Source organism: Dermacentor variabilis, chromosome 2 (assembly GCF_050947875.1).
Source record: "Dermacentor variabilis isolate Ectoservices chromosome 2, ASM5094787v1, whole genome shotgun sequence".
In the NCBI taxonomy this organism is placed as follows: domain Eukaryota; kingdom Metazoa; phylum Arthropoda; class Arachnida; order Ixodida; family Ixodidae; genus Dermacentor; species Dermacentor variabilis.
Window position 1 is genome coordinate 244,096,793 of NC_134569.1, and position 25,635 is coordinate 244,122,427.

The 25,635-nt window shown below is 50.5% G+C and overlaps 2 protein-coding genes across 2 annotated transcripts in view; both read right to left on the minus strand.

The window, feature by feature from the left end:
* Positions 1-11,979: 11,979 nt before the first annotated feature.
* The window catches only part of LOC142571240 (uncharacterized), a 59,775-nt gene continuing 46,119 nt past the window's right edge, over positions 11,980-25,635 (minus strand). Inside the window, exon 2 of the mRNA XM_075679498.1 lies at positions 11,980-12,177. Within this exon, the coding sequence (XP_075535613.1) occupies positions 11,983-12,177 (195 nt within the window). The 3' untranslated portion in view covers positions 11,980-11,982. The remainder of the gene's footprint in view (positions 12,178-25,635) is intronic.
* Positions 20,390-21,656, minus strand: LOC142573369 (uncharacterized; the record flags this gene model as incomplete). The annotated part of the gene is made up of 3 exons (XM_075683011.1): positions 20,390-20,474; positions 20,843-20,938; positions 21,547-21,656. Coding segments are annotated over 3 exons (291 nt in total), but the record flags the coding sequence as incomplete, so codon positions are not given.

The window sequence follows — 25,635 nt, forward strand, 5'->3', positions numbered from 1 at the left end:
TCGTCTAGTTACACGGAAGAAAAGCGCAGGTAATTGTGACGATCTTCAGCCAGGAGTATGAACATCTGAACAAGGGCACGAATATTGCATACGTTGAGGAAGTCGCAGCTCTCAGCAATGCACTTGTCCTCTCCGATTCTATACCGAAGCTACAACGACGGTGTTTGTTCCTGAACCAACTTTCGACATTAATCCGAGTCTTCCCAGGGATAAGCAAAAACAGTTCAAGGGTCTACTCCAGCAATACAAGGACTGTTTTTCGTCGTCATCGCGCATTCGACAAACACCAGTTGCTAAGCATTGCACAGTCACCGAATAATGCGCTCGGCCACTCCGGGCCGTCAGAGCCCGCACCGAGTTTCTACGTGGGAACGAGAAGCCCTAAAGCAGCAAGTCGATAAAATGCTGCGCGACGAAATTGTATAGCCATCAAAAAGTCCTTGAGCGTATCCTGCGGTCTTAGTGAAGAATAAAGATTGAACTCTGCGCTTCTGCATCGATTATCCCAGCTTGTACAGAATCACGAAGAAGGACGTATACCCCTTCCAACGGATAGACGACGCATTAGACCGGCTTTGCAATGATAAGCACTTTTCGTCGATGGATCTCAAGACTGGTTGCTGGCAAATACAGGTCGACGCGAGGAATCGCTAGAAGACCGCCTTCATCACGCTGGACGACCTCTACGAGTTCAAGGTTATGCCGTTCATACTTTGCTCGGCGCCTGCCACATTCCAGCGCATGATGGATATGGTCCTCGCAGGCCTAAAGTGGCACACGTGTCTTGTCCCCTGGGATGACGTCGTATTCTTTGCCAGAAACTTCGACGATCACCCCAGGCGGCTTGGGAACGTTCTTAAGGCAATCAAGTCATCTGGGCTCGTCCTGAAGCTGGAAAAGGGGCGCTTCGCCTACGATGAGCTCATGTTCCTCGACCGGGTCATTAACAATTTTGGAGTCCCTCCTCACCCACAGAAAACAGCTGCGATAGCGAAATTCCCGCAGCCCATCGACAAGAAAGCAATGCGCAGATTCTTTGGCCTCTGTGCCTACTATAGGCGCTTAGTTAAGGGCTTTTCTCGCGTCCATGGTCATTGACCCATCTCACGAGATCTGAAGTTCAAGTGGCAAGCGCTGCCATGTGAAGCGTTCCAACAGCTTACGACGTCTACAGTCACCACTACGACTTCCCCACTTCGACGAAAACGCCGATACGGAAATCCACACCGACGCAAGCAGCGTAGGCCTCAGTGCCGTGCTAGTCCAAACAAAAGACAGGCTTGAAGGAGCCTTAGCGAACGCAAGCCTCTCACAATAGAAAATACTCTACGACGGAAAAGGAATGCCTTGGCATCGTTCGGGCTACCGCAAAGTTTCGTCCTTACCTGTATGGTAGGCCCTTCAAAATCGTGAGCGACCATCACGCATTGCGCTGGCTGGCAAACTTAAAGGACCCTTTAGGGCACCCAGCATGGTCCTGGAGACAAGATTTCAAGAATTTGACGTCACCGTACTCTACAAGTGCGCACTGAAACACCCTGATGCCGACTGCCTTTCTCGCGCCCCCATCGATCCGCCACCACAAGGCGATCAAGACGAGGACACCATCCTGGGGTTTATAAGCGCCGACGACTTCGCTGAACAGCAGCGAGGAGACCTCGAACTAAGGAGCCTTGCTGAGTACTTGGAAGGCAAGACAGATTTTGTCCTGAAGGTGTTCGGGCGTGGATTGCCTTCATTTTCGCTACAGAACCACGTCCTCGTAAAGAATTTCTCCCTAGTCCGCGCAAGCTACCTTCTAGTTGTGCCCGCAGTACTCCGGCCAGTATTCCTGCACGCCCTGCACGACGAGCAGACAGCCGGACACCTCGGGTCAGGATATGTCGAGAATGCCAGCATAGCAAGACACCACCGACAAGGCCGGCGGTATCACTACAGACCTTGCCGACCATTGCAGCAGATCGAGATGGATTTGTTTGGGCCCTTTCGACGTCAACACCTGGAAACAGGTGGACCACCGTGGCTACCAACTACCTTACTCGGCCGAAACGAAAGTTCTGCCTAAAGGTTGTGTGGCCGAAGTCGCTAAATTCTTCGTAGAGAACATCCTGCTACGACGTGGTGCCCCGCAAGTGCTCATCACCGACCGAGGAACGGTTTTTACAGCGGAGATTACCCAACCAATTTTACAATACAGCCAGGCAAGCCACAGGAAGACAACTGCCTACCGGTCGCAGAGGAGTGGTCTTACGGAGCGTCTGAACAAGACCCTCGCCAACATGCGAGCAATGTACGTCGTCGAGCACAAGACATGGGGCGCTGTCCTGCCGTACGTAACATTCACTTACAACACGGCGGTACAAGAAACAACGCAGATCACGGCGTTCAAGATGGTTTAAGGAAGCAACCCGACGACGACTCTCGACGCCCTGCTGCCACAGGTCACCGAGGTCACCGAAGAGAACCACCTTGACGTCGCGGCCTATCTCCTGCACACCGAAGAAGCCCGACAGCCCGGGCCCCTCCGCACCGAAAACCAGTAAAGGACCGACAGCCGGCACTATATAATCTTCGACGACTCTACTTGGAATGCCTGCCTGGCGACAGTGTTTAGGTATGGACTACGATACGCTGATGAGGAATCAGAAGCTTTTACGCCGCTATTTCGGACTCTATAAGATCATCCGGCGCATTGGCGCAGTGGACTACGAAGTCGTGGTAGACGGCATTCCGCAATCACAGCGGCGCCGCTCACGACTTGAAATAGTCCATTGCGCCTTCTGTGTCTTTGTTGCTTTGTTCCTTCTTTTGCCTAAGTGTGCTTTTGCTTTTCGCTCTCTTGCCAGGTTTGTAGCATCGGGACGGTGCTCTTTAAGAGAATTGCATTGACACGCGTACTTGTTTATCTTTCTGGGATGACCGCTTTTCACCTGTTAACAAATGTGAAAAGTTATCGCTCAGCGCAGGACGCGCCTGCGAGTACGAGAAGTTTCTAGGATGTTATCGATGGTTAATTATCCGTTGTCTGTCGTCAAAGAACCTTGTGTGCTCTGATTGTGTGCGCGACGCGAGTTGCGTAGTGATTTCTGGAAGAGACGCGGGCACAAGCGATTACTCTGAAAACTTCGACTCATGTATAAGACCGGGACCATGCACTACAGGCATAGGCAACTAACTGCACAAGTTAGAGGCAGGTTCTAATGAGGTACTTCCTGCGGACTGCAACCTGGAAGCGCCAGAACGTCTGCATCATTCGACGCAGCTCGAAAAGCGGCATTCAGAGAGACCATCCGCAGCGCTGTGAGTTCATTTTTCACATATTTACACGCTTTGACAGCAGCAAAGCGGCGGCCGCCAAGCTAAGCCTACGGAGGATTGCCAAGCTTTGCTCCGCGAGGCCACGCGCCTCGCGCCACGGCCACGAGCCTCCTGCCCGTGCCCGAGCTTTGAGACCGAGCTTTTCGTCTCGTGAACCATCTGCCCGCCGCGTACTGGCCCTTTGAAGGCGGGGTACGCTTCATACTTAAGATGGAGTATCAAGTGGCGGGGGAGGATATCTCCACGGAAAAGGTTACCCAAGATCAAGGCTGGCAGTCTGCGGGGGCCAGAAGAGTTAGCGCCAAAACGCGCACGGCTGACACTAATGCGCCATCGCCCCAGCCGGCAGCGCGCCGTGGCAAATAAGGCGGTGCTGCGCTAAAATCCAAAGTTATACGAGCGGGACGAATGCCCTCACTTCCTCGAGATGACATCAAGATTGTGATCAGGCCGCGAGGTGGACTCAATATCTTTAAGATTGGCGTTGTTACGGTGGCTGACGCAATACTTGCCGCCGCTGGCATCAGTCAGGAAGATCTATGTCAAGATACTCTATGCCTGAATCAACAGCAAAATATTATGGTTCCCAGTACTCCCAAGCGCGAGAATGCGAACCGCTACGTCCGGATGAGGCAGATGCTCATCTCGGGCAAGGTATATGAGCTCAGTGCCTACGAGACGGCCCCGCGCTCCACGTGCAAGGGAGCGATCCGCAACATCCCTCTTCAAGACGCCCCTGACGTCATCGATGCCAAGATTGTCAACGCTAATAATCCACTCGCCTTAGCAGCGAAGAGAATAGCTCAAACCGGCACGGTCATCGTCGCGTTCGACGGGCATCGTGTACCGAACTTTGTCAGGTATGGACCGCTACTCACGCAGTGCTCACTCTACCGCAAGCAAATCGACGTGTGCTATATACGTGCGGCCGCCTCGGTCATCGCGCCGACGTGTGTCCCAATCCAGGTGACGCTATTTGCCGTGGCTGTGGTGCCCCTAGTCCCGATGAGCAGCATCAGTGTACCCCTAAGTGTAAGCTCTGTGGTGGCCAGCATTTCACGGCTAATAAGGACTGTGCTCAAATGTTCAAGATCCCATACATCGCGCGTCGTCGTCGCAGTCAGCGCGCCAAGATGGCCGGTGCCACGTTACCGTCCCCTCAGCGGCGCTCGGACACTGTGGAACTCGTCCAGGCTTCGTCCACTCCGGGTGCTCAGCGCAGAGGACGCTCCCGTTCCAGGGGCCGCTCAAGAGTCCGTTCCGTATCCAGGGGCCACTCCGCCTCCAGGGCACGTTCCGGCTCCCGCCGTGGGTCCAGAGGACGGGCCTGTTCCCGAGGACGCTCCGGTTCTCGGCCTCGCTCCAGCTCCATGCCGGGGCGCGACACGTCGAGGCGGACCATGTCCCGCTCCCGCACGCCCACCGCCCTTAGAAGCAAGTTCACGCTCTTCTGGGCCGACGAGGTTCGAGGGGGACGTGAGGGTCCAAGAGGTGACGACCCGCCTCGCGATTCGCACCACGCACACGAGCTCGAGGAGTTGCGACGAGTTAACGAGCAGTTGAGGAACGAAAACGCGCAGGTTAAACAAGAAATGCGCAGGCTGGCTGAGGAGATGGCGGAGATTAGGAAGCTCACGCTTTTACCCTCCTCGCAGCAACCCGCTTTGGTCCCGGTCGCCATGGATACGTCCGAGACCTCACACGCGGCGCGCGCGCCCAAGCGTCGAGCAGTAGAAAACAGAGAGGAAGACGAGACTATAAAATTGCTCTCAGAACTCAAGAATGCCTTCGCCTGCATGCAGGCTAGCTTAGAAAAGCTCCAGGAAGCTATATCGCACCCAAAAATGGGCTTAGGTGCACTCAGTGAATGGATAAGCAAATTAGAGGAGGTCGATGCCAGGAGAGAACCCAGCCCCGCTCCTTCGCAGGTCGCAGCACGACGTCATGTACTAGCACCACCGACGGTGGGCGCGATTCTCAGGGCCGTTCAAGCCTCCTCTCAGCCTAGCCATGGATAGTGCGGACGAGAACTTTAGTATTTGGCAATGTAACTGCGGAGGGTTTCCCAACAAGAAGCCGCTTCTGCAGAAATATTTAGGAACTCTCACGGTTAAGTCCCAAATCATCGCTATTCAGGAAGTTGCAACTAGTATTCCTATCAAACTCGCAGGTTATCTGGTAGTATCCTCACATGCAGGAAGTAGGGGAGTTGCTACCCTTGTCAACAAAAGGTTCAATTGCCTCTCTCGCGACCTCGGCGCAGTTGGTGATGGCATCGAGTACGTTATGACTGAAATCCTCATGAACCCACCCAGAAAGGGCCTCAGAAGAAACAGCCTCTTTATCCTCAATGTATACTGCAGCCCCAGCTACCGCCGGGCGAGGGCGAACTCTCTCCTCAAGAGGGCCGTCAGCCTAGCCGGTGGGCACCCCTTGTCGTCGTCGGGGATTTCAACGCCCCACACAGTGTGTGGTGGTACACCCATGACACGCCCAAGGGACGCGAACTGTGACAGACTGCGATGGAACTGGACTTGACATTTATCACCGATAATGACTTCCCCACTAGGAGAGGCAACTCCGCATGCCGGGGCACTACCCCAGACCTCTCTTTTGTCAAGAACGTAGGGGAGGTCAAGTGGGTCAACACGGCTCTAGACCTCGGAAGTGACCACTACGTCATCGAAGTCTCCCTCCCGATTGCCCGCTATAAGACGAGGAAATTCAAGCTGATCGACTGGGACGTTTTCCGCAAGATCATAGCCGAGCGCGCACCGATGGCCGAGACAGATTTTGAAGGTTGGTGCAAAGGGATAAGGGATGACGCCGCGGCGGCAACCAAGGAGGTCGTCACTGAGCTCGACGTTGACAAGATGGATAGCAGGTTGGCGCACTTGCTGGATGCCAAGCAAACCCTCCTCACGAGATGGAAGGGGCAGAAGCATAACAGGAGGCTCCGCAAGGAGGTTTCGGAGGTTAACAGGGAGATCGAACAGCACTGCAAGAACCTCTGTAAGCAACAATGGAATGAGCTCTGCGAATCCGCCGAGGGTCAGCTCAGATCAGGCAAGAGCTGGGGTCTGCTCAAACACCTTCTCGATGAGGGCAGCACCAGATCCAGCCAGAGACGATCCCTCGCGCGAGCCATCCACCTCGCTACGGACTCTACCCCGGACGAGTTGATTGTCGACAGGCTCATAGACAAGTACCTGCCGGTCGCGGATAGCTCTGCCCCTACCCAGTTCCCGGACTACGCGGGGTGTGCGGTGCCGGAGTTGGACCAGGACTTTACCGCGGCCGAGATCCGAGATGTCCTCTTCTCACTCAGCATTAAATCTACCCCTGGTCCAAATGGCGTCACTAACAGGATGCTGAGGAATCTCGATGATGAGTCGATCGACTTCCTCACTGAAAGGGTTAATGAAGTCTCGCGTAGTGGACAGGTCCCCACACAGTGGAAGGCGGCCTGCACGGTACTCATCCCCAAACCCGGTAAAGCACCAGGAATAGAGAATCTAAGACCAATTTCCCTGATGTCCTGTGTTGGTAAGGTTGCAGAGCATGTCCTGCTCAACCGGCTCAAGGTGCACGTCGAGGCCAATGACATGTACAACCACAATATGATTGGTTTCAGAGCCGGCCTCTTGACACAGGGCGCCATGAAGCTGATAAAGCATCAGATCATCGACCGGAGCACGGGAGATACCAGAACCATCCTTGGGTTAGACCTGCAGAAGGCGTTCGACAATATCTTACACGAGTTCATTCTCCAGTCTATTGCGGGCCTCGGGCTCGGGAAGATAGCTTACGAGTTCGTGCGATCCTTCCTTAGCCAGAGAACTGCCAAGCTCAAGATCGAAGGATACCTTTCGCAAGAGATCACCCTCGGTTCACGCGGCACGCCGCAGGGCTCAGTCATCTCGCCAACATTATTTAACATCGCAATGATCGGGCTTTCTAAGGAGCTCGCGAAGATTCAAGGAATCAACCATACCATCTACGCAGATGACATCACCATCTGGTGCGTCGGCGGGAGCGACGGCCAAGTTGAAGCCGCCATGCAGAGCGCCATCGATGCGACCGAGCGCTTCCTCCGCCTCACTGGGCTCAGATGTTTTCCATCAAAATCTGAGCTACTTCTCTACAAGAAAAGACTCAGAGGCGGCGGCCATCGTGATTGGAAACCGGCGTCCGAAAGCGAAATACGGCTTTTCACTGGTGACGGGTCTCCGGTGCTTAGAGTGGACTCGCTCCGAATATTCGGGATGTATATCCAGTCTAACGGTTCCAATGAAACCGCACTCAGAAAGATCACCGCCAAGACGGAGAGTGCTCTCGGCCTCATTCGGAGGATCGCCAACAGGCACCGGGGGATCAAGGAAGACAATCTCATCCGCATTATACATGCTTTTGTTCTCTGCCACCTTTCATACAGGGCGGCCATGCATAATTGGCATGTGACAGAGAGGAACAAGCTCAATTCACTCATCAGAAAGGTTTTTAAGCTTGCCCTCGGCTTGCCTGCAAGCACCCCCACCGAAAGCCTGTTGAAGCTCGGAGTCCACAACACGCTCGAAGAGATTATCGAGGCACAAGAGCACTCACAGCTGCTCAGGCTATCCGGTACCCCGACGGGCCGCAAGATACTCGACGAGATGAGCCTCAATCCTGTCGACCAGTGCCCTGACGCCGTGCGGATTCCCAGCGTCATCAGGTCTCAGGTGCACATCGCTCCCCTTCCCCGCAATATGCACCCCGCAAACAGCGTCGGCAGACATCGGGCCAGGGGTACACACATTGAGGCAAGCTTCGTGGATGCCGCGGTATATGTCCAACAAGAGGCATTCGCCGTCTCCATTGTAGACTCCAATTCAAGGCTAACTTGCTGCGCTACGGTACTCACTTCCAGGTCCGTGGTAGCGTAACAGGTTGCAATCGCGCTGGCTCTGCTCGATGGTCGCAGAGAGGCAATATATAGTGATTCCAAGGCAGCCATTAAGGCCTACCAAACCGGTATGGTCTCCCCCCAGGCCCTCCGCATTCTCCAAAGCGCCAAAAGTATCTCTCCGCATTCTCTCATTTGGTTTCCCGCTCACTTGGGGTCGATTGAGCGTTCTCCCTCTAACCCTAACGAGGGCGCACACGACGCCGCGCGAGGACTCACTGACCGCGCCGCCTCAGCAGTCCCCCAGCCCAGCGGGGAACCCTTGCTTACGTTTAATGAAATCACCACGCACTACTATCTATCAAGACTGGTATTCGCCCTGCCTTGCTTGCGTTTCCTTTCTTGTAAACTCGGCGCTCGCTTCTTTCCTGTCGAGAATGCTGCGCCGCACTGATAACGCGCATGCCTTTCGTGACTGAGAAGTACCGGGCTCGCAGCGTTAAAGAAAGGAAACGCGGGCTAGACAGATTACGATTATCGTTGTGGGACAAGATAAGCCCCAAAGGGTGTACACTTTTCTAAGAGTGCACTCTAAATGATATATCAGCATTTGCTACTAATCACTTCAGGCAAGTACCCAGGATTTTTTTTTCTTGCCGTGGGGGGGGGGGATCTCAAGGTAACTTTTCTATGCGAATGAGGGGCGTACTTTACTAGTACAAATGTGAACAACGCCCATCATTCGCCTTAAAAACGCGTAAACCCACGAAAGAGAAATGAAATAAGGTCTATTTTACAGCTACGCCTGTGCGATGCACATCTCCTTTACTTGGCAAACGAAGAACTACATCAAATGGACTCGCGCAGGAAAGAAGCGTATGAAGAACACTGCCAAAAACAAATAAAGAAGCGAAAGTGTCAAATAAGGATCACTTTAGTGGCATAGAACTTATAAAAACAGCAGTTGGCAACCAAGGCATAGGGAACGCGCGGGGTTGTTTTACTCCGCCAGCCAATCACAGAAGCAAACAAAATCGTCGTCGTGCGGCCTTTTCAAGATGGCGTCGTACTTGGTACCTCCGGAGTGTTTGCTGTTCTTGAAGAGCCTTTTCATCGGCGGAAGCAATGAGGTGTGCAACAGACATGGACAAAATGTATGGAGTCAGAGCATTTCACTCTTCAAAAGTCTGCGGTGCAGTTAATTTCACAGCTGAACCAGTTTTACTCATGAAACTTCACTGCCAACTGAAGTGAAACTTCACAACAAATAGTTGTAGCGAAGCAAGCATGTTATTTCAGCTCAATAAAGAATTAGGCATTCGCCATACCACTATAATAGGCGAGGCAAAAGGTATAAAATTACGCGCTAAGAATTTTATTTTTGTAGTTACCACCTTATTTGGATCACAGAAAACGTTTCAAGTACTAATTATTTGCAGCCCCGCGGAGGGACAGTGGCTGGCGGTTATGAGGGTGTGGGCGGGGCTTCATTGCGGACTTAAGTTGTATCCGACTACAGTAGCGTTTTTGAGTTAGCTCTGGAAGAATTATACAGAAACATATATTCGCGGAACAATCACAGTTCTTTTGTATCCCTCGTTTACTGCTCTAACAAGTGCCACAACCGACTCGTATTGTTATTTGGAATGTTACGTAACGATGCGTAGCCTCCACTCGCGTACGACCGCGTATGGCGCAGGAATCTGCGATTTAGACGCACTGCACCCACCGCGAAAGGTTAGAAAAACACCTACATAAGCACAGCAGAGAAGTGGCTACGTTAGGTGGCTCGAATGATAACTGTAGACGCGTCTTTCATAACACAAGGAATTGTCCTCCGCTTCTGGTGGCGTTTTCTCTACTTCCTTTTTAAATAAAAAGATGTTGATCCATAAATATTTTCATAAACAACGGTTAAATTTGTTAATTTTCGCTTTTCCTTCCTGTTTCGCTGTTGCCTTGGCTCTCTCCCTTAGATCGCTTAATTTCTCAAATCCTTGCGACTCTTGTTTCCAGTTGGCAATTTTACACGAAAATAGCTGTACAATTATGGGAAAACCAGACAAGTGAACGGGTGACAGTCATATTGCCTATGAGTTTAAGGGTTATTGCAGGGTTTGATGATGGACGCTGTCTCGCATTATTTTATTTTCCACCTTATGTTGATGGGGGCGAAATGCGAAAACACCCGTGTGCTTATATTTAGGTGCAGTTAAAGAACCCCAGGTGGTCAAAATTTCCGGAGTCCTCCACTACGGCGTGCCTCATAATCAGAAAGTGGTTTTGGCACGTAAAACTCCATAATTTAATTTAATTTTCCACCTTATCTAACCCATATCACGGGTATATGGTCCCTAGGATCTGTCAGCGTCGCGGCGAGTCGTCACTTCAGGAAATCATAAAACAAAAAGAAAAGTTGAACGCAATTGGCATTTTCTCTGGCCGCAACTCGTTCCACGTGCATACAGACCAGCTCACCACGAACTGAATCCATTTCCTGGTCCCTGGATCAGTCTAAACGAAGAAGGTTGAACTAAGGAAGCAACAACGGTGCGCGCGACCATTGAATAGACGTTGACAACTGAATGCATCTCGAGTTAATCGCGTGGGCACCGAACTGATGAGGAAGCTGGCCTTCACATCCCAGGAGACGCCGATAACTAGCGCCATCCAAAAGGAGTGAAAAAGACAGCAAAATGTTGACCACCGAATAGCTGTCAAGTTTCAACAGTGACTTGGCGGCGCTGTGTGAGAAGTGGTGGCATGGGCAGGGAGGGGGGTGGGTCGGGCCCCACTTGGGTACGTGCCTGAATCCCCTGCTGTTTGGTCGTCGCATATGCTGCTGTGTTTGGTAGAAATGCGAGGTACACCGCGAAAGGATCGTGAAACGGAGAAGGGCGGCTACAACTCCGAAATGTGAACCGAGACCAGCATGAGACGACGAAGAGGCTAGTAGTAGCAATGTTCACTCATGGTATGAGTCAACTAGTTAAGGTCATCACCATCATCATCCTGTTATATAATAGTGCGTTCGGATAGTGCCACTGCTTCGTGGAAGATGAGCGCTGCCCTCTGCGTGGTGTAGTACGTGACGTAATTGAACAGTGTTACGTTTGATAGACCTTGTACGTAGACGTTGTCTGCCTCCTCTCGATGCGAACCATTACCAACCGTCATCAACCATACTCCCGCGGCGGCTGCGTATGGTGCGGCTGCGCGGACGCTATACTGAAAGCGATCTGCGATGGGCACAGAGCTCGTCGAGTGCTGATGGCTTGCTGTGCGCTGTGTTCTGGCCGCTTAGTTCGCATTGAAGCTAGAGGCCGCATAAAAATCTATTCACTCGCTGCTGCAGGCCCTATCTTGAAGAGATCGTCTTACGTGACAGACGGAGGGACGGACAGACGGGTTTCCATGTTGGGTACGCATACAGATGTTTATGCATATAACAGGTCGATAATATTAAAAATAGCTTTTTCTCCACTCTTTACAAAACTGTTACTTTCGCGTGTTGATTGTTTTTAGACTGCCGACGCATTGAGAATGGAACAGGACAGCACGGTGGACCACGGTTTAGTCGAAGTAGTACAGTTTCATGCATTTGCAGATCACTTGAATTGGTAATTCGACAGTAAAATTACAGTAACGGTCTGCGGAACGTGGTAACAGCTTATAATAATGACAGTGCTTACTATGTCTGCACTATCCAAGGTATAAAAAGAAATGCAGTAAACAGATAATAATGGGTGGCAAGGACGATGATAGGAATTCCCGTTTATTCAGAACAGATTCAGCGCGCTGCTGGCGGCTGTTCGAGACAGCTCGCAGTGGACGTGAGGCCTCAGCAGTGGGTACATGGTGCGCCACACGGCGGCCAAGTCTTGGTTCGAGTCCAGATAGACGGCGCACGCCAGAGACTCGAACAAGTCGGCCAGCGGCTTTGGAGGGCACAGCCCGTTCTCGGCTGGGTACCCCTGCAGCGAGCGAAGCAAGACGAGTTCGTATATATCGAGGTGTCGCCAAGTGTACTGTTGGCACGAGGTTGGCAACGCGATGTCTTACAGCGAAGAAAATTGAGCAGCAGCAGCAACAGCAAGCAAGCAAGCAAGCAAGCCAAGCCAAGCAAGCCAAGCAAGCAAGCCAAGCAAGCCAGCCAAGCAAGCAAGCAAGCAAGCAAGCCAAGCCAAGCCATACCAAGCCAAGCCAAACAAGCCAAGCAAGCCAAGCAAGCCAGGCAAGCCAGGCAAGCCAAGCCAAGTAAGCCAAGCAAAGCAAGCCAAGCCAAGCAAGCCAAGTTAAACAAGCCAAGCCAAGCAAGCCAAGCCACGCCATGCAAGGCAAGCCAAGCCATGCCAAGCCAAGCAAGCCAAGCCAAGCAAGCCAAGCCAAGCCAAGCAAGCCAAGCCAAGAGAAGCAAGCCTAGCCAAGCAAGCCAAGCCAAGCAGGCCAAGCAAGCAAGCCAAGCAAGCAAGCCAAGCAAGCCAAGCAAGCAAGCCAAGCAAGCCAAGCCAAGCAAGCAAGCCAAGCAAGCCAAGCAAGCAAGCCAAGCAAGCAAGCAAAGCAAACCAAGCAAGCAAGCCAAGCAAGCCAAGCAAGCAAGCCAAGCAAGCCAAGCAAGCAAGCAAGCCAAGCAAGCCAAGCAAGCAAGCCAAGCAAGCCAAGCAAGCAAGCCAAGCAAGCAGGCAAGCCAAGCAAGCCAAGCAAGCAAGCCAAGCAAGCCAAGCAAGCATGCCAAGCAAGCCAAGCAAGCCAAGCCAAGCAAGCAAGCCAAGCAAGCCAAGCAAGCAAGCCAAGCAAGCCAAGCAAGCCAAGCCAAGCAAGCCGAGCAAGCCAAGCAAGTAAGCCAAGCAAGCCAAGCAAGCAAGCCAAGCAAGCCAAGCCAAGCAAGCAAGCCAAGCACGCCAAGCAAGCAAGCCAAGCAAGCCAAGCAAGCCATAGAGTTTCCTACAAAATTACTAGAGGGAACTCTGGCGCTAGTGTCTACGTGAGGTACAATGGGAGCGGTTGTCCCAGCATGGGAATTATGGGAAGTACATGGATTTGCCTAAACTTCGTCCTTTTTGGCTTCAAACGGCTTTGTGACTTAGTAAACTCGTCATTTTCAACAGTTTATTGCGTAATAAATAATTAAATAAACATCATTAAAATTGCCCGACTGCAGGATTCGAACAAAGGGACTCTAGTACAGAAGCCTGATATTGAAACCATTAAGCCACGGATGCATGTATCGACAAGCGAATGAAACGCACTTATGAATTTATCGCGGGCATGCCAGTGCTTTGAGACGCTTGGTGCGTTTCGACTTGGGCACATAAACAAGCTCAATCGTTGCAATTAATAGCAATTGTACGCGTTCCCCGGCGTCTTCTACACTTCGAAGAATATAGATTGCGCTGAAATATACGACAATAAGATTTATATAGCGTAATATACAAAGCCACAAGAACGTCTGAATCCACAAGCACGAAGATCAGACAAATCCATGTACTTCCCATCATTCCCATGGTAGGACAACGACTGCGGCGCCAGAGTTCCCTCTAGTAATTTTGTAGGAAACTCTATGAAGCAAGCAAGCAAGGCAAGCAAGCAAGCAAGCCAAGCAAGCAAGCAAGCCAAGCAAGCCAAGCAAGCCAAGCAAGCAAGCCAAGCAAGCAAGCCAAGCAAGCCAAGCAAGCAAGCCAAGCAAGCAAGCCAAGCAAGCAAGCCAAGCAAGCAAAGCAAGCAAGCAAAGCAAGCAAGCCAAACAAGCCAAGCAAGCAAGCCAAGCAAGCAAGCCAAGCAAGCCTAGCAAGCAAGCCAAGCAAGCCAAGCAAGCCAAGCAAGCAAGCAAGCCTAGCAAGCAAGCCAAGCAAGCAAGCCAAGCAAGCCAAGCAAGCAAGCCAAGCAAGCAAGCCAAGCAAGCAAGCCAAGCAAGCCAAGCAAGCAAGCCAAGCAAGCAAGCCAAGCAAGCAAGCCAAGCAAGCCAAGCAAGCAAGCCAAGCAAGCCAAGCAAGCGAGCCAAGCAAGCAAGCAAGCCAAGCAAGCAAGCAAGCAAGCCAAGCAAGCAAGCAAGCCAAGCAAGCAAGCAAAGCAAGCAAGCAAGCCAAGCAAGCAAGCAAGCCAAGCAAAGGCAAAGCAAAGGCAAAGGCAAAGCAAAAGCAATGCAAAGCAAAAGCAAGGCAAAGCAAAGCAAAAGCAAGCAAAGCAAGGCAAAGCAAAGCAAGGCAAAGGAAGCAAAGCAAAGCAAAGCAAAGCAAGCCAAGCAAAGCAAGCCAAGCAAGCAAGCCAAGCAAGCAAGCCAAGCAAGCAAGCCAAGCAAGCAAGCCAAGCAAGCAAGCCAAGCAAGCCAAGCAAGCAAGCCAAGCAAGCAAAGCAAGCTAGCCTAGCAAGCCAAGCAAGCAAGCCAAGCAAGCAAGCCAAGCAAGCAAGCCAAGCAAGCAAGCCAAGCAAGCCAAGCAAGCCAAGCAAGCAAGCCAAGCAAGCCAAGCAAGCAAGCAAGCCAAGCAAGCAAGCCAAGCAAGCCAAGCAAGCCAAGCAAGCAAGCCAAGCAAGCAAGCCAAGCAAGCCAAGCAAGCAAGCCAAGCAAGCCAAGCAAGCAAGCCAAGCAAGCCAAGCAAGCAAGCCAAGCAAGCCAAGCAAGCCTAGCAAGCGAGCCAAGCAAGCAAAGGCAAAGGCAAAGGCAAAGCAAAAGCAAGGCAAAGCAAAAGCAAGCAAAGCAAGGCAAAGCAAAGCAAAGCAAAGCAAGGCAAAGGAAGCAAAGCAAAGCAAAGCAAGCAAGGAAGCAAGCAAGCAGCAGTAGCAGCAGCCGCAGCCGCCGCCGCCGCCGGATGGCGAAAATGATTAGGCGCATGCAGGACCAGCCCATGTCCACTAGAGAATACCAGGGGGGGGGGGTTATTCTGTAAGTGTCCACCTAGTGAGCATGTCCATTTCTTCTGCTGCTGATGTTCTGCTGCTGATGGCTGGGGGTTTCTATCTCCTTCTGACGCGTGCACCAACCCAGCCAATCAGAATTTCATCAGCAGACGAAATAGCCATGTCCGCTAGGTGGACTAGAAGAGTTGATTATTGGGCTAGTTGGTTTTCCATAATTTAACTAGTAACCTAGCGCAACAAAAACCTCAGAGAAAAGAAAGGTGGACATGGACATACCCACAATTGTTTAATGGTAGGTCAGAATTTTACATATATATCCTCTTATCGCGCATGCGCATACCAAGCAAGAAATGAACAGGCATATGTACATCAAAGACGGTTGCGCAAAAAGTCAAATTCAGGATCAAGTAATGAGATGGAAGACTAAAAGCTTTGCCGCTCCCGCCCAGAATGGTGGTATAAGCGTCACACCCACACGGAGTAAAATGAGCGATCATATGTGATCCCTTATTATCATTTTTTCTTTATTTTTCGGGCATGTTCGCTTCAACAGTCATTGACGCAAGGCTCGGTTTTTCCTATGTACATTCTGGGCAGGAGCGGCAAAGCTACTTGCACTGGAAACCAAAAACAAAGATAGGTGTATAAGTGAGCCTTCTATCTCATTACTTGATGCTGAATTTGACTTCTTGTGCAACCTCCATTGATGTGCATGTGCCTGTTCTTTCTTTACTTGGTATGCGTATGCGTGATAAGAGGATATACAGGAGCTGCATTCGATTCAGTGCTGGTTCACAGCACCACTTCTGCAAAAGTGCCACTGGTGCCGCCGCGGTGCAAATTCAGTTCCGTGGTGCATGTGGGTGAATGGATGGTTGTTATGAGCGTCCCCTTTGAAACGGGGCGGTGGGTCGCGCCACCAAGCTCTTGCTATTATACTGCCTAATGTCGTACCTAGGATAAACAATAAAAAAACACTATGAACTACTACACCCAAATTTTCTGATCCCATATTTCAAACTGCGCTGTTGTACGTCTCCGTTTTTTGTCGTTTCCCTACATTTCTTCCACCAGTCCTCCAATCGCGTCTAATGCCTATTGCAGACATGTATACTTTTCCACTGCTCTCGCTGAACCGAAGGGCTTCAGGGAGGCCAGTGGTGCCTAAATCAACCGCTGGGTAGACGTCTTCACATTTTAATAAAACATGCTCCATAGTCTCCCTAGCTTTACCGCAGCAAGCACATGCTTCTTCCGTCTTATATCTCGCTTTATAGGTGCGTTTTCTAAAACATCCCGATCTCGCTTCGAAAAGTAAGGAGCTTCCCTTTGAGTTATCATAAATTGTTTCTTTCCTGATTTCGGTTTTTGCTGTTAAGTAATTACTCATGGCAGGTTTCATTTGTTGTCGTTAGAGCCATATAAATCCTGTATGTGGGCATTCATGTCACCTATTAGGACAATTTCAGAACCATTCCCGAAACCCTTAATATCAGCGCTTATGCATTCCACTAACTCTTTATCCTTCTCTGTGCAATTTTTTCGGGTCCACAAATACGTAACGGCTAGCCACGGTTCTTTCCAACTCATTGTACCTGATAACCAAAGATGCTCTTTACATTGTGAATTTACTCTTTTCCATTTTGCTCCCTGATGATGAGCATTCCGACTCCCCCTCCCTTTCTTTCCGATTTAGCTCTGTTGCGCCCTTCCCAAAGATATTTCTCAATAACTGGCGGCTCTTCTGAGTCTCTAGGGTGCGCTTCTGCAACCGCATACACCCCTATTTGTTTTCTATTTAGCTGCTCCACAATCTCTGCCCCCTTTTCCTTTCTTCTGCCGCCCTGCATATTTATGTAGCCTATTGCATGGCGAGCTCTCTTTCTTGCTTTCCTCCTTTTACTGTTATCGACGCCGATGCTCTACTGATGTTTCCCTAGGGGACCTTCTTCATTACTATCTACTCTGGCCTCCTGAGCGCCCGCGGGCCCCCAAAAGAAGCAACAGCGCGACCACCAAGTCGCCAGCCCACTTCTCGTGCCAGCCTGTAATTGAAGTGGATTCCGTCTCGTATAAAACCACCACACCTTTTCACTTCCCTGTTTACTTAGACAACCTCGAAGCCTTTCTCTCGGCTCGTTTTCCACATCGCCTTATTAGCAGCCACTATGGCTCTTTGTACGTCACTGCCGCGTACAGGCACCTCCGGCACCATGCACACCCCGATCTGCCCCTGAGGGTGCAGGTAGGGGTGTGCATGGTGCCGGACGATAACTCGCGCAAGTCGTCCACCCCTTTCGCCGAGCGCTGGGCTAGTCCTGTCCCTTTCCTGTTTAGGACGTCATTTAGCCCATCTGCTTCTATGACAAGGTTGCGCACGTGGGCATTTTCCGCGAGCTTTTCTTTTGCTCGTTCCATGACAGAACCCAGTGTCCGCCCTGGAAATGTCTCTACCGCCACTCTTTTATCGCCTTTCACCCTCTTCACAATTGCTTTTGAGCACCCGGCCAAGTTTGAGTCGCCGGCGATAATCGCCCTTTCACTCTCTTGTACCTCTCCCTGCTTCCGTTTGTCTTTTTCCGCGTGATTCGGACTCGACATGGGGCACTTACCCCTGCGCTCCTGCTTTTTCGGAGTGGCGGCCTCAAGGTAGGTGCCGGACTTTCCAGCTAACCCTTGATCACGCTGCATGCAATTCCACGTACTTTGCTGATACTCCGTCGCCTGTCGCGTCGAGGGTCTGCGTTCCATTGTCAGGCACATTCTCGTTCACAATGGCGGCCCTGCTCAGCATTTACTTGGCTGCTTCAAGTCTCTTTTCAACTACGTTCCGTGCATCACGCTCCCTGTTTAGCGCGTTTTGAGCTCTTGCACCTGTTTGAGAAGCTCTTCCTGGAAAGCCTCCATTTCCTGCAGCCTAATATCGACATCAGATTGTGTGCCGGTTGATTCGATGCCCTCTCCATTCTCACCCATCTCCTCTTCTGCCTTGAGGGACCCCCCGCGCACTGCCTGCTATCCCGTCTTCATCGCCATGTATTGCACGGCTTTTTGCAAATACTAAAATACTATAATAATGCTGCTACTGTTGCAAATATTATAATACTACATCAATGCAGAGCACGTGTCTTTTAGAAAAAGCCGATACGCACAGGATCCAAATCCTCAAAATGTCGCAAAGCAAATCTCATCACTGTTTCAAAAGCAATCAATGCCGCGGAGACCGAAGGTATGACACGCTCTCACACGCGCTCAACCACGCGGCCACGATCCGATTTCACTTTCCTACCAAAACACGCACAGTAAAACCACTAATAGCTATTTTTCTTGCCACTTCCAAGCTACCATTTAAAGACTACAAACACTCACCGTCCTACTCGGCTGCACGTGTTGCAGCACGTGGCACGAAAGTACGCTCTAACCATCTTGCAAAACCAAATGTACACGAAGCACACCCGCGCACCCTAAATACGAGAGACAAAAAAAAAGGAATGAAAAAGAAAACCACCCAATTACTATTTAAAGACAAGAAAATCAGCAAATTAAAAACAGAAGCAAGCTCAAAGCATGCACAAAAACTTATGATTTCGTCGCCGCCAAGGAACCCCGAAAAGCACGTCCATTCGCCACAAAATCCAAACAAAACAAAGGTGTAACGCGTCAGCAGCGCCACGCCTAATAGCTAGGTGCGGCAATTTTCAATCAAGCGTGTGCAGGCGCAAGCCTTGTCGTCTGCACGCCGCCATGCGCGAGTGTTGAAGTTTGTTGCAGTTTTCGCTTGATTGTTTGTGCGGTCGTTTTCGTGCATTATACGAGACTTCAGTTAGATATGAACTCCTTCATGGACGACTGTGAAAAATTACTTTTTATGGAGTTCATGGACTCTTCCGATGATGAAGAAGACGAAACAGACGCGTGCTGACATTCGCGGTGACTGACTTGCTTCGCACCGACCGCAATCGAATTCCGAAGTAGTACGAAAACGTAGTTGGATGGTATTTCAACTTCGAGTTCACGAGGCTGTTCCGACTATCACGAGAGACGTTTGAAGAACTGCCGGCGCGCTTTAAGTCCTCTCTGCATTTCCCAACGCCTCGAGGAGAGCGGCCGCAAATTCCCGGCGAGATGACGTGCCTTATCGCTTTAAGTTACCTGGGCACACAAAACAGCATGCACCGAATTGCCGACACGTTCAATGTGTCAGAGTCGTCGGTGTCCCTGTGTGTGAAAAGGGTCTTGGACTTCCTGTTCGATATCAGCGCAGATGTGATCGTGTGGCCAACGGAGCAAGAGCGACGAAATATCAAAGCAAGCTTTCTGGCCACAAGCAACGGCAAGGGCCCAAGAAATACCATAGGGTGCATCGATGGCAGCCACGTAGAGATCAAAAGACCAAGTGAATCGACGGCATCGTATTATAACAGGAAAAAGTACCCGTATCTCATAATCCAGGGCATCGGCGATGCCGACAGCCGCTTTTTGAACGTGTTTGTCGGATTTCCCGGATCGGCAAATGACGCTCGTGTGCTAAGGGAGAGCCCCTTCTTCAGTGACGCCGAACAGAAGTGCGGTGCCGACTACATTTTAGGAGATTCGGCCTACCCGCTTCTGCCTTGGCTGATGGCACCATATAAACACAACGGAGGGACGTTTCCCAGATACAAAGAAGAATTCAACTGAAAGCACAGCCAGCAACGCGTCGCTATTGAGCATGCCTTTGGTCTCCTGAAGCAGAGATTCCGTAGGCTGTACTTAGTTCACGCGGATACCATTGACAGGTCGTGCCTGATTATTCTAAAGGCATTTGTACTCCACAACCTGTGCTGCAACAAGCGGGGCATTCTCAGTGACCCCAGTGACCGTCCCAGAGATGACGACATGGAGGAGTCACAAGACACCAGTGCAGTTGAGAGCACTGCAGCTGCTCACGCAGCATGTGAGCAACGGAGGAAGGCCATAGCTGAAAATCAGTACTGAATTGTGCCCTGTTCAGTGTCACAATTGTTCATGGGTAAAATACACTTGTGTTCTTTCTACACCATGACAGGATTCCATCTAAGAGGCAGAATAAATGCATTGACACGATGCTGTGCCTTTCTCTTATTCTGGCTCTCATGTCGCTGTTCTGGCATATGGCTCCCTTCTGGCTTGCTTGCTGGTTGGAAATGTGTACAGTATTTTAAGCAAACTTCATGTGCAATATACTATTTATTCTTTGCTCCGTATGCTGAAACAAATCTTTCCATAAGCTTCATTTTGGCTTTGCGTCGGGCAGCCCTCTTCTCTTCTAGTGCATCTAACTTCTCCAGGAGCAATGTGATACGTGGCCCGTCACTTCTCCTTTTGGGAGCCTGGCTCAGCATCAGGCTCAGCTTCGGGCTCAGCTTCAGGCTCAGCCCCTTCTTCTTGTGGCTGTCTGTAAAACAAAAAAATAACAGTATGGTGGTGTCACACTTCATAAGGCCTCATAGAAATAATGGCAATTTGTCCTTAGAAGTGCATTAACATCCTTGGAAACCTGTGTGATTGATAGTGCTCTCTTCCAGATGTCATGCCAAAGTTCACAATTGATACTAATGTTCTCTTCGCAATATTGCTACACTGTCAATGTGAATGATTTCACATCTGATGATAACATTAACGTGAACTTTTACCACCATCCAGCTATTGGCATTTCTGTCTTGAAGTTTAGCCGCATATTTCTAAAAGCTATGCCGTGCTGTTTTTTGCATTTTGCAAGAGGCCAATTCCACCAATATTGTACAGTTAAGAGAGATAACTTACGTCTCTTCGAAACCCGTTCGAGCAGTCCTCAGACCTGGGGCATAGGGCACGGTTGGGATCACGTGGTGCTCCCGTTCCAGCACCTCTTCAAGTTCCCTACCGTAAAACATAACCAGACTTGTAAAACACCAGCACCTAAAGGCACGAAGCTGCTAACTGTGTTACGGTAGTAGGCGTATATTGCAGTTTTTCAATATTTGTATAGCAGAAGTCTTGCTACAAAAGGGTCAAGAAGTGACACCAAGTCCGTGCAAAGATACACCACCGAAGTCATGGAATCTCGATTCCTTTAGGAGTGAATCAGCGTAAAACACCAACAAACAGCAATAGATGCAAAATGTTGGTAATTTTAGGAAGGTTCTAAATTTTTTTACGTTTAAGGGCTGTAAAAGGATTAATAACAATTGGGATAACCTACTGTGGGTACTGCATGCTTTCCTAATATGGCCATGAAAAGAAAACGATAGCATTCCCTATTTGTTGAAGTACTGGCTTTAAGTAAAAGGTGAAATCGCATGCACAGCCAAAATGTACAGATCTAATTCCTGTATAAAATTTATTTCTTGCAGTAGCGCTGTAAACAAGTTCAAACCGAGTAATTAAAAAAAAAAGATGAACAGCCTCACTGAAGTTTTAAGGGAAATGGATACTCACATTCATATTTATGTTTAACTGAGGCAAGTGGGAAAGTACAGAACACTTACTCTTCAAAGTCGCATCTTGTTGCTCCCCGCCCTGACTTCTCGTTGTGTCCCTTCGCTCTTTTGTATGTGCGCTCGAGGGACTTCCACTTATTGTGCACTTGCAGAGCTGTAAACAGACATCAAAATTCTTCGTTCAGAGCATCTGCAAGTAGCTGCCACAGCTCCTTTTTGTATCTGCAAGACAAAACAAGATTCTGTTTAACACGTGCACGTATAAATAAAGCGGTATTTGTCTGTACCTGAACCCGCCTCGCTCCTTCATCTCCTTGTAAGCTCTGATCAAGAAGAGTGACCTCCTGCGGCTCCACAGGGCTTCCTCATAGTGACTTTTTTCTGCCGTTCCTGTAGCGGCAGCAGAAGGGCCACGGAGCGACTTACTACTGGTGTCCTCAGAGTCGCCCTGCCCACCGCTTAATGACTGCACGCGTATCATAGTAGCGCCGTCTGAAAAAAATAATAACAACATTAATGTTCATATACGCGCGCTGCCAATCCACCATCGTGGGTATGCGCATTCCCCACAAGGCAGCAACAACACGGACGGCCACAACGAGGCCTTTAGCAAAATGGCAGCTACAACACAAACGCAAAGTAACCTGCTGTCGCGTAGATTTCTGAGCCATTCTCCCTCACGACGACGCCCGACCCATCTACGACAGGGTAAACTTCCCGCAACTCGCCGTTGATTTCAAGCAGCATATCTGCGTCGTCTGCACACGTCGCCTGCAGGCAGCATCCAAGCGTGCACAACTTTCTTGCACCTCCTTCGAAGCTGGTTCCGCGGTTCCGTGCGCCACAGCGGCACCACGCTTGCACCTCGCTCAATCGAGGACGGCGGTGCAGGGGGCGCTGTGAATCGAGGACTTGAGTGCAGGGCACCATGAACCGGTGCAAGAGGTGCAGCGAACTATGGCTGAATCGAACGCAGCTAGTGTGCGACAGGTATTTGAGAACACACATATCGTGACCCCCATCCTCTAGGTACATAATAGCTGCCAATACTTTTTTGCTGCAGGTAACCATGGCAGAATTTCAGCTAACTCAGCCAATGAAGAGGCACACAGTTATCGTGTCCTTGGCTGCAGGACACCCTGATTCAGAGACCGAAACAGTCTTGAAGGTTGCCCGGTCATTCGTGTTCAAAGTTCGGGAAGAACTGGAGGCTGCCAAGGGTGATGTGGACACTGTTTCACAAAGGAAACATTGTCAGCATTCTGACACTCTTAGGACACCAAAATGCATTAGTCACGTCGAAGGTATCATTGATGAAGACCCTGGCAAGTCGATAAGAGCCCTCGCCAAGGAGGTGGAGCTTGACGAGGCCACTGTCAGGCGCGTGGTTCATGAGGACCTTCGCTAGAAGTCTTATGTTATGCGGTGAGTACAGTTATTGTCCGAGAAAACCAAGGAGAACCGCCTGAACAGAGCTAAGTGTCTCCTCACCAGACTGAAACACCCAGAGGAGCCTGGAATGTTTTGGTATTTCTCTGACGAAAAAAACTTCGTCCAGGACCAGAAGCTGAACCGTAAAAATGATCGGTGGCTCTGCAAATGCCCCGAGGATGTTCCAACTGCCATGCGCACAAAATTTCCAGCATCAGTGATGGTCCTGGGTGTCGTGAGCAGTGAAGGAGACTTGATGCTTCCACATCTTTTTCCCCAAGGTGGGAGATTTAACCCTGTTGCCTACACTGAGGTATTGAACATGGTTGTCAAGCCCTGGATTGCTGTTGTAGCACGTGAGAGGCTGTATGTTTTCCAGCAAGACTCTGCATCATCCCACACAGCCCATCCACGCCAGAATGGATGGCTGAAAACCTCCACGACCACGTAACTCCAAACATGTGGCCTCCCAGCTCCCCAGATCTCAACCCAATGGACTACTACGTATGGGGCGTAGTTGAGAGGCAGTCCAATAAGCACCCACACAACACCCTTGAGGCTCTCAGGGGAGCTATTGTTGATGCGATGGCGAATGTTCCGAAGACACACCTCATCACATCCTGCGGTCGGTTTCGGCAGCGTGTGGAGTTTGTGATTGCTGCTCTCGGCGCTCACTGAATGATGGCATTCATTGCCTGCATGGCCACCTGTACACAATGTTAAAAAGTAATGAATTATCTGTATCCAGTATCTGTGTCTGTTTGCGTGTGGGCGTAATTTTTTCCCAAATACCCTGCCGCACCCGGTATATGTACAATTCTATCCTTCCATTAAACAGTTCTGAGTAGCGCTTGTATTTGTCCACCTTTCTTGTCTATGTGATTCTTATTGCGCTAAGTTACTAGTTCGACTAGGTGGACACTTACAGAACCCCCCCCCCCCCAGGATAGAGAAGAAAATGTGGCAAGTACAGCCTCATTAAAGCACTGAAAGACCCGCCGGTTTTGACGGGTTTATCACCTCAGCAATACGCTATAGGCGTATTCACGCCATCGCTATTCATACACGCTAGGCGCGTTCACGCCACCGGCGCCCTCGTGCTCTGCTGCCATCGACAGCGCATGCGCGACCCTAGTGCCTCTAGACGCGCATTGCGTGTGGCCGTAAAAAGGACGAAGACGCACCGTCGCAATTCTGCTCAAGAGCTCTGCCGGAGCCTCCCGAGCCATGGCCGCCGCGCTGAAACGCATTTAACGGTGCCAGCAGCGCGTCCGAGCATGTGTGCGCAAACGGCGTTCCTGCTGAGGAGCTGTGTGCGTGGTGGTGCAACGCATAGTCAGGCTGAAGGCATCCGATCAGTTCATCGGCCGCTGACAATGGCCCACGATTTCCCGCCGATTTCGATCAACGTGCGACAACTTCTGCTGACGTTCATCGCGCCAGCGTTGTTGTTAAGGCGCGGATATAGTCTGGCTTAAAATGGACGCTGCAGAGTCTAGCGTCACCCCGCAGCAGTACGTGGTACTTGAAGAAATAAAATTGAAGGGCGCAGTGCTGTAACTGTCTATCGCTGTGAGGACACCTAAGCAGCACTGCACAGGGGTGACAGCTGGCTTCAGTGATTCATTCGGCTCTGAACTCATGTTTACTACGACATTAGTATTTTCCCATTGGAAATACATCTAATTTGTTTGTTTCCTTGCTTTTCCCTAAAATAATTCCGTTCACCCAGTACAGCGAACTGGAGAACGATCCAGTCGTCATAGCGCGGTTTCACCGGACGGTGAAAGATATCTGCTCCTTAGCTGAGGACACCGCGAGGCGCGATTGACCAGATAAAGTGGCAGCGGCAAGCGTCCACCAGGTGACCGCAGCGGACACCTATCGGCGGGACGACGCAACTTCAGTAAGATCGCAGGCGAGAGCTTGCGCGGACATGGAACGCGCGGATAACGCAAGCAACCAGAGAACAGCGGCTGCGCGCGTCGTCGTATGTGCTCCGTGGAGGCGATGCCCTCTTCTCCACGCTCTCCCCTCACCACGGTAGTTTCGCGCGTCACTCAATCATTTCGGATTTCCTGCGAAGCCCGGGTTGCTATACCAATGGGAGATAAAACATTTCTGTCTTGAAGTTGCGTTGTACCGCCGATAGGTAACCGCTGCCGCCACCGGAGCGATGGACGCGCGCCCTTGCGACTTTATGCGGAACTCGCAAGCAAGCCGAGAAGTGTCCCAGCCTAAAGAGTATATATCGACAGGTGTACTTGTTTATCTTTCACTGTTGACCATTTTTCACTGCCTAAAAAAATGTTATCGCTCAGCGCAGGACGCGCCTGCGTGTACCGGAAGTTTCTCGAATGTTATCGATGGTTCTATCCGATGTCAATGTAATCTTGTTTGTGTAATCTGGTTGCATGCATTCGCGACGCGAACTGTGTAGAACTTTCTGAAAGACATGCGTGCACCAGCGATTATTGTGGAACTTTTGGTGATTCACGTATAAAAGCCGACGCGCTTGCCCCGCAGATCACATTTTTGACGATCGTCGACTGTATTCGCTGAGCTTTTAGTGTAGCCTGTTTTGCTGAGCCCTAGGTTCGTCCAGTAAAATTGGTTTCACCATTCATAGTTTTATTAATGTGTCTTTGATCGTCACTACCGCGTGACACTATCTTACACCGTGTTTCATAGGGAGAGATGGGTGTG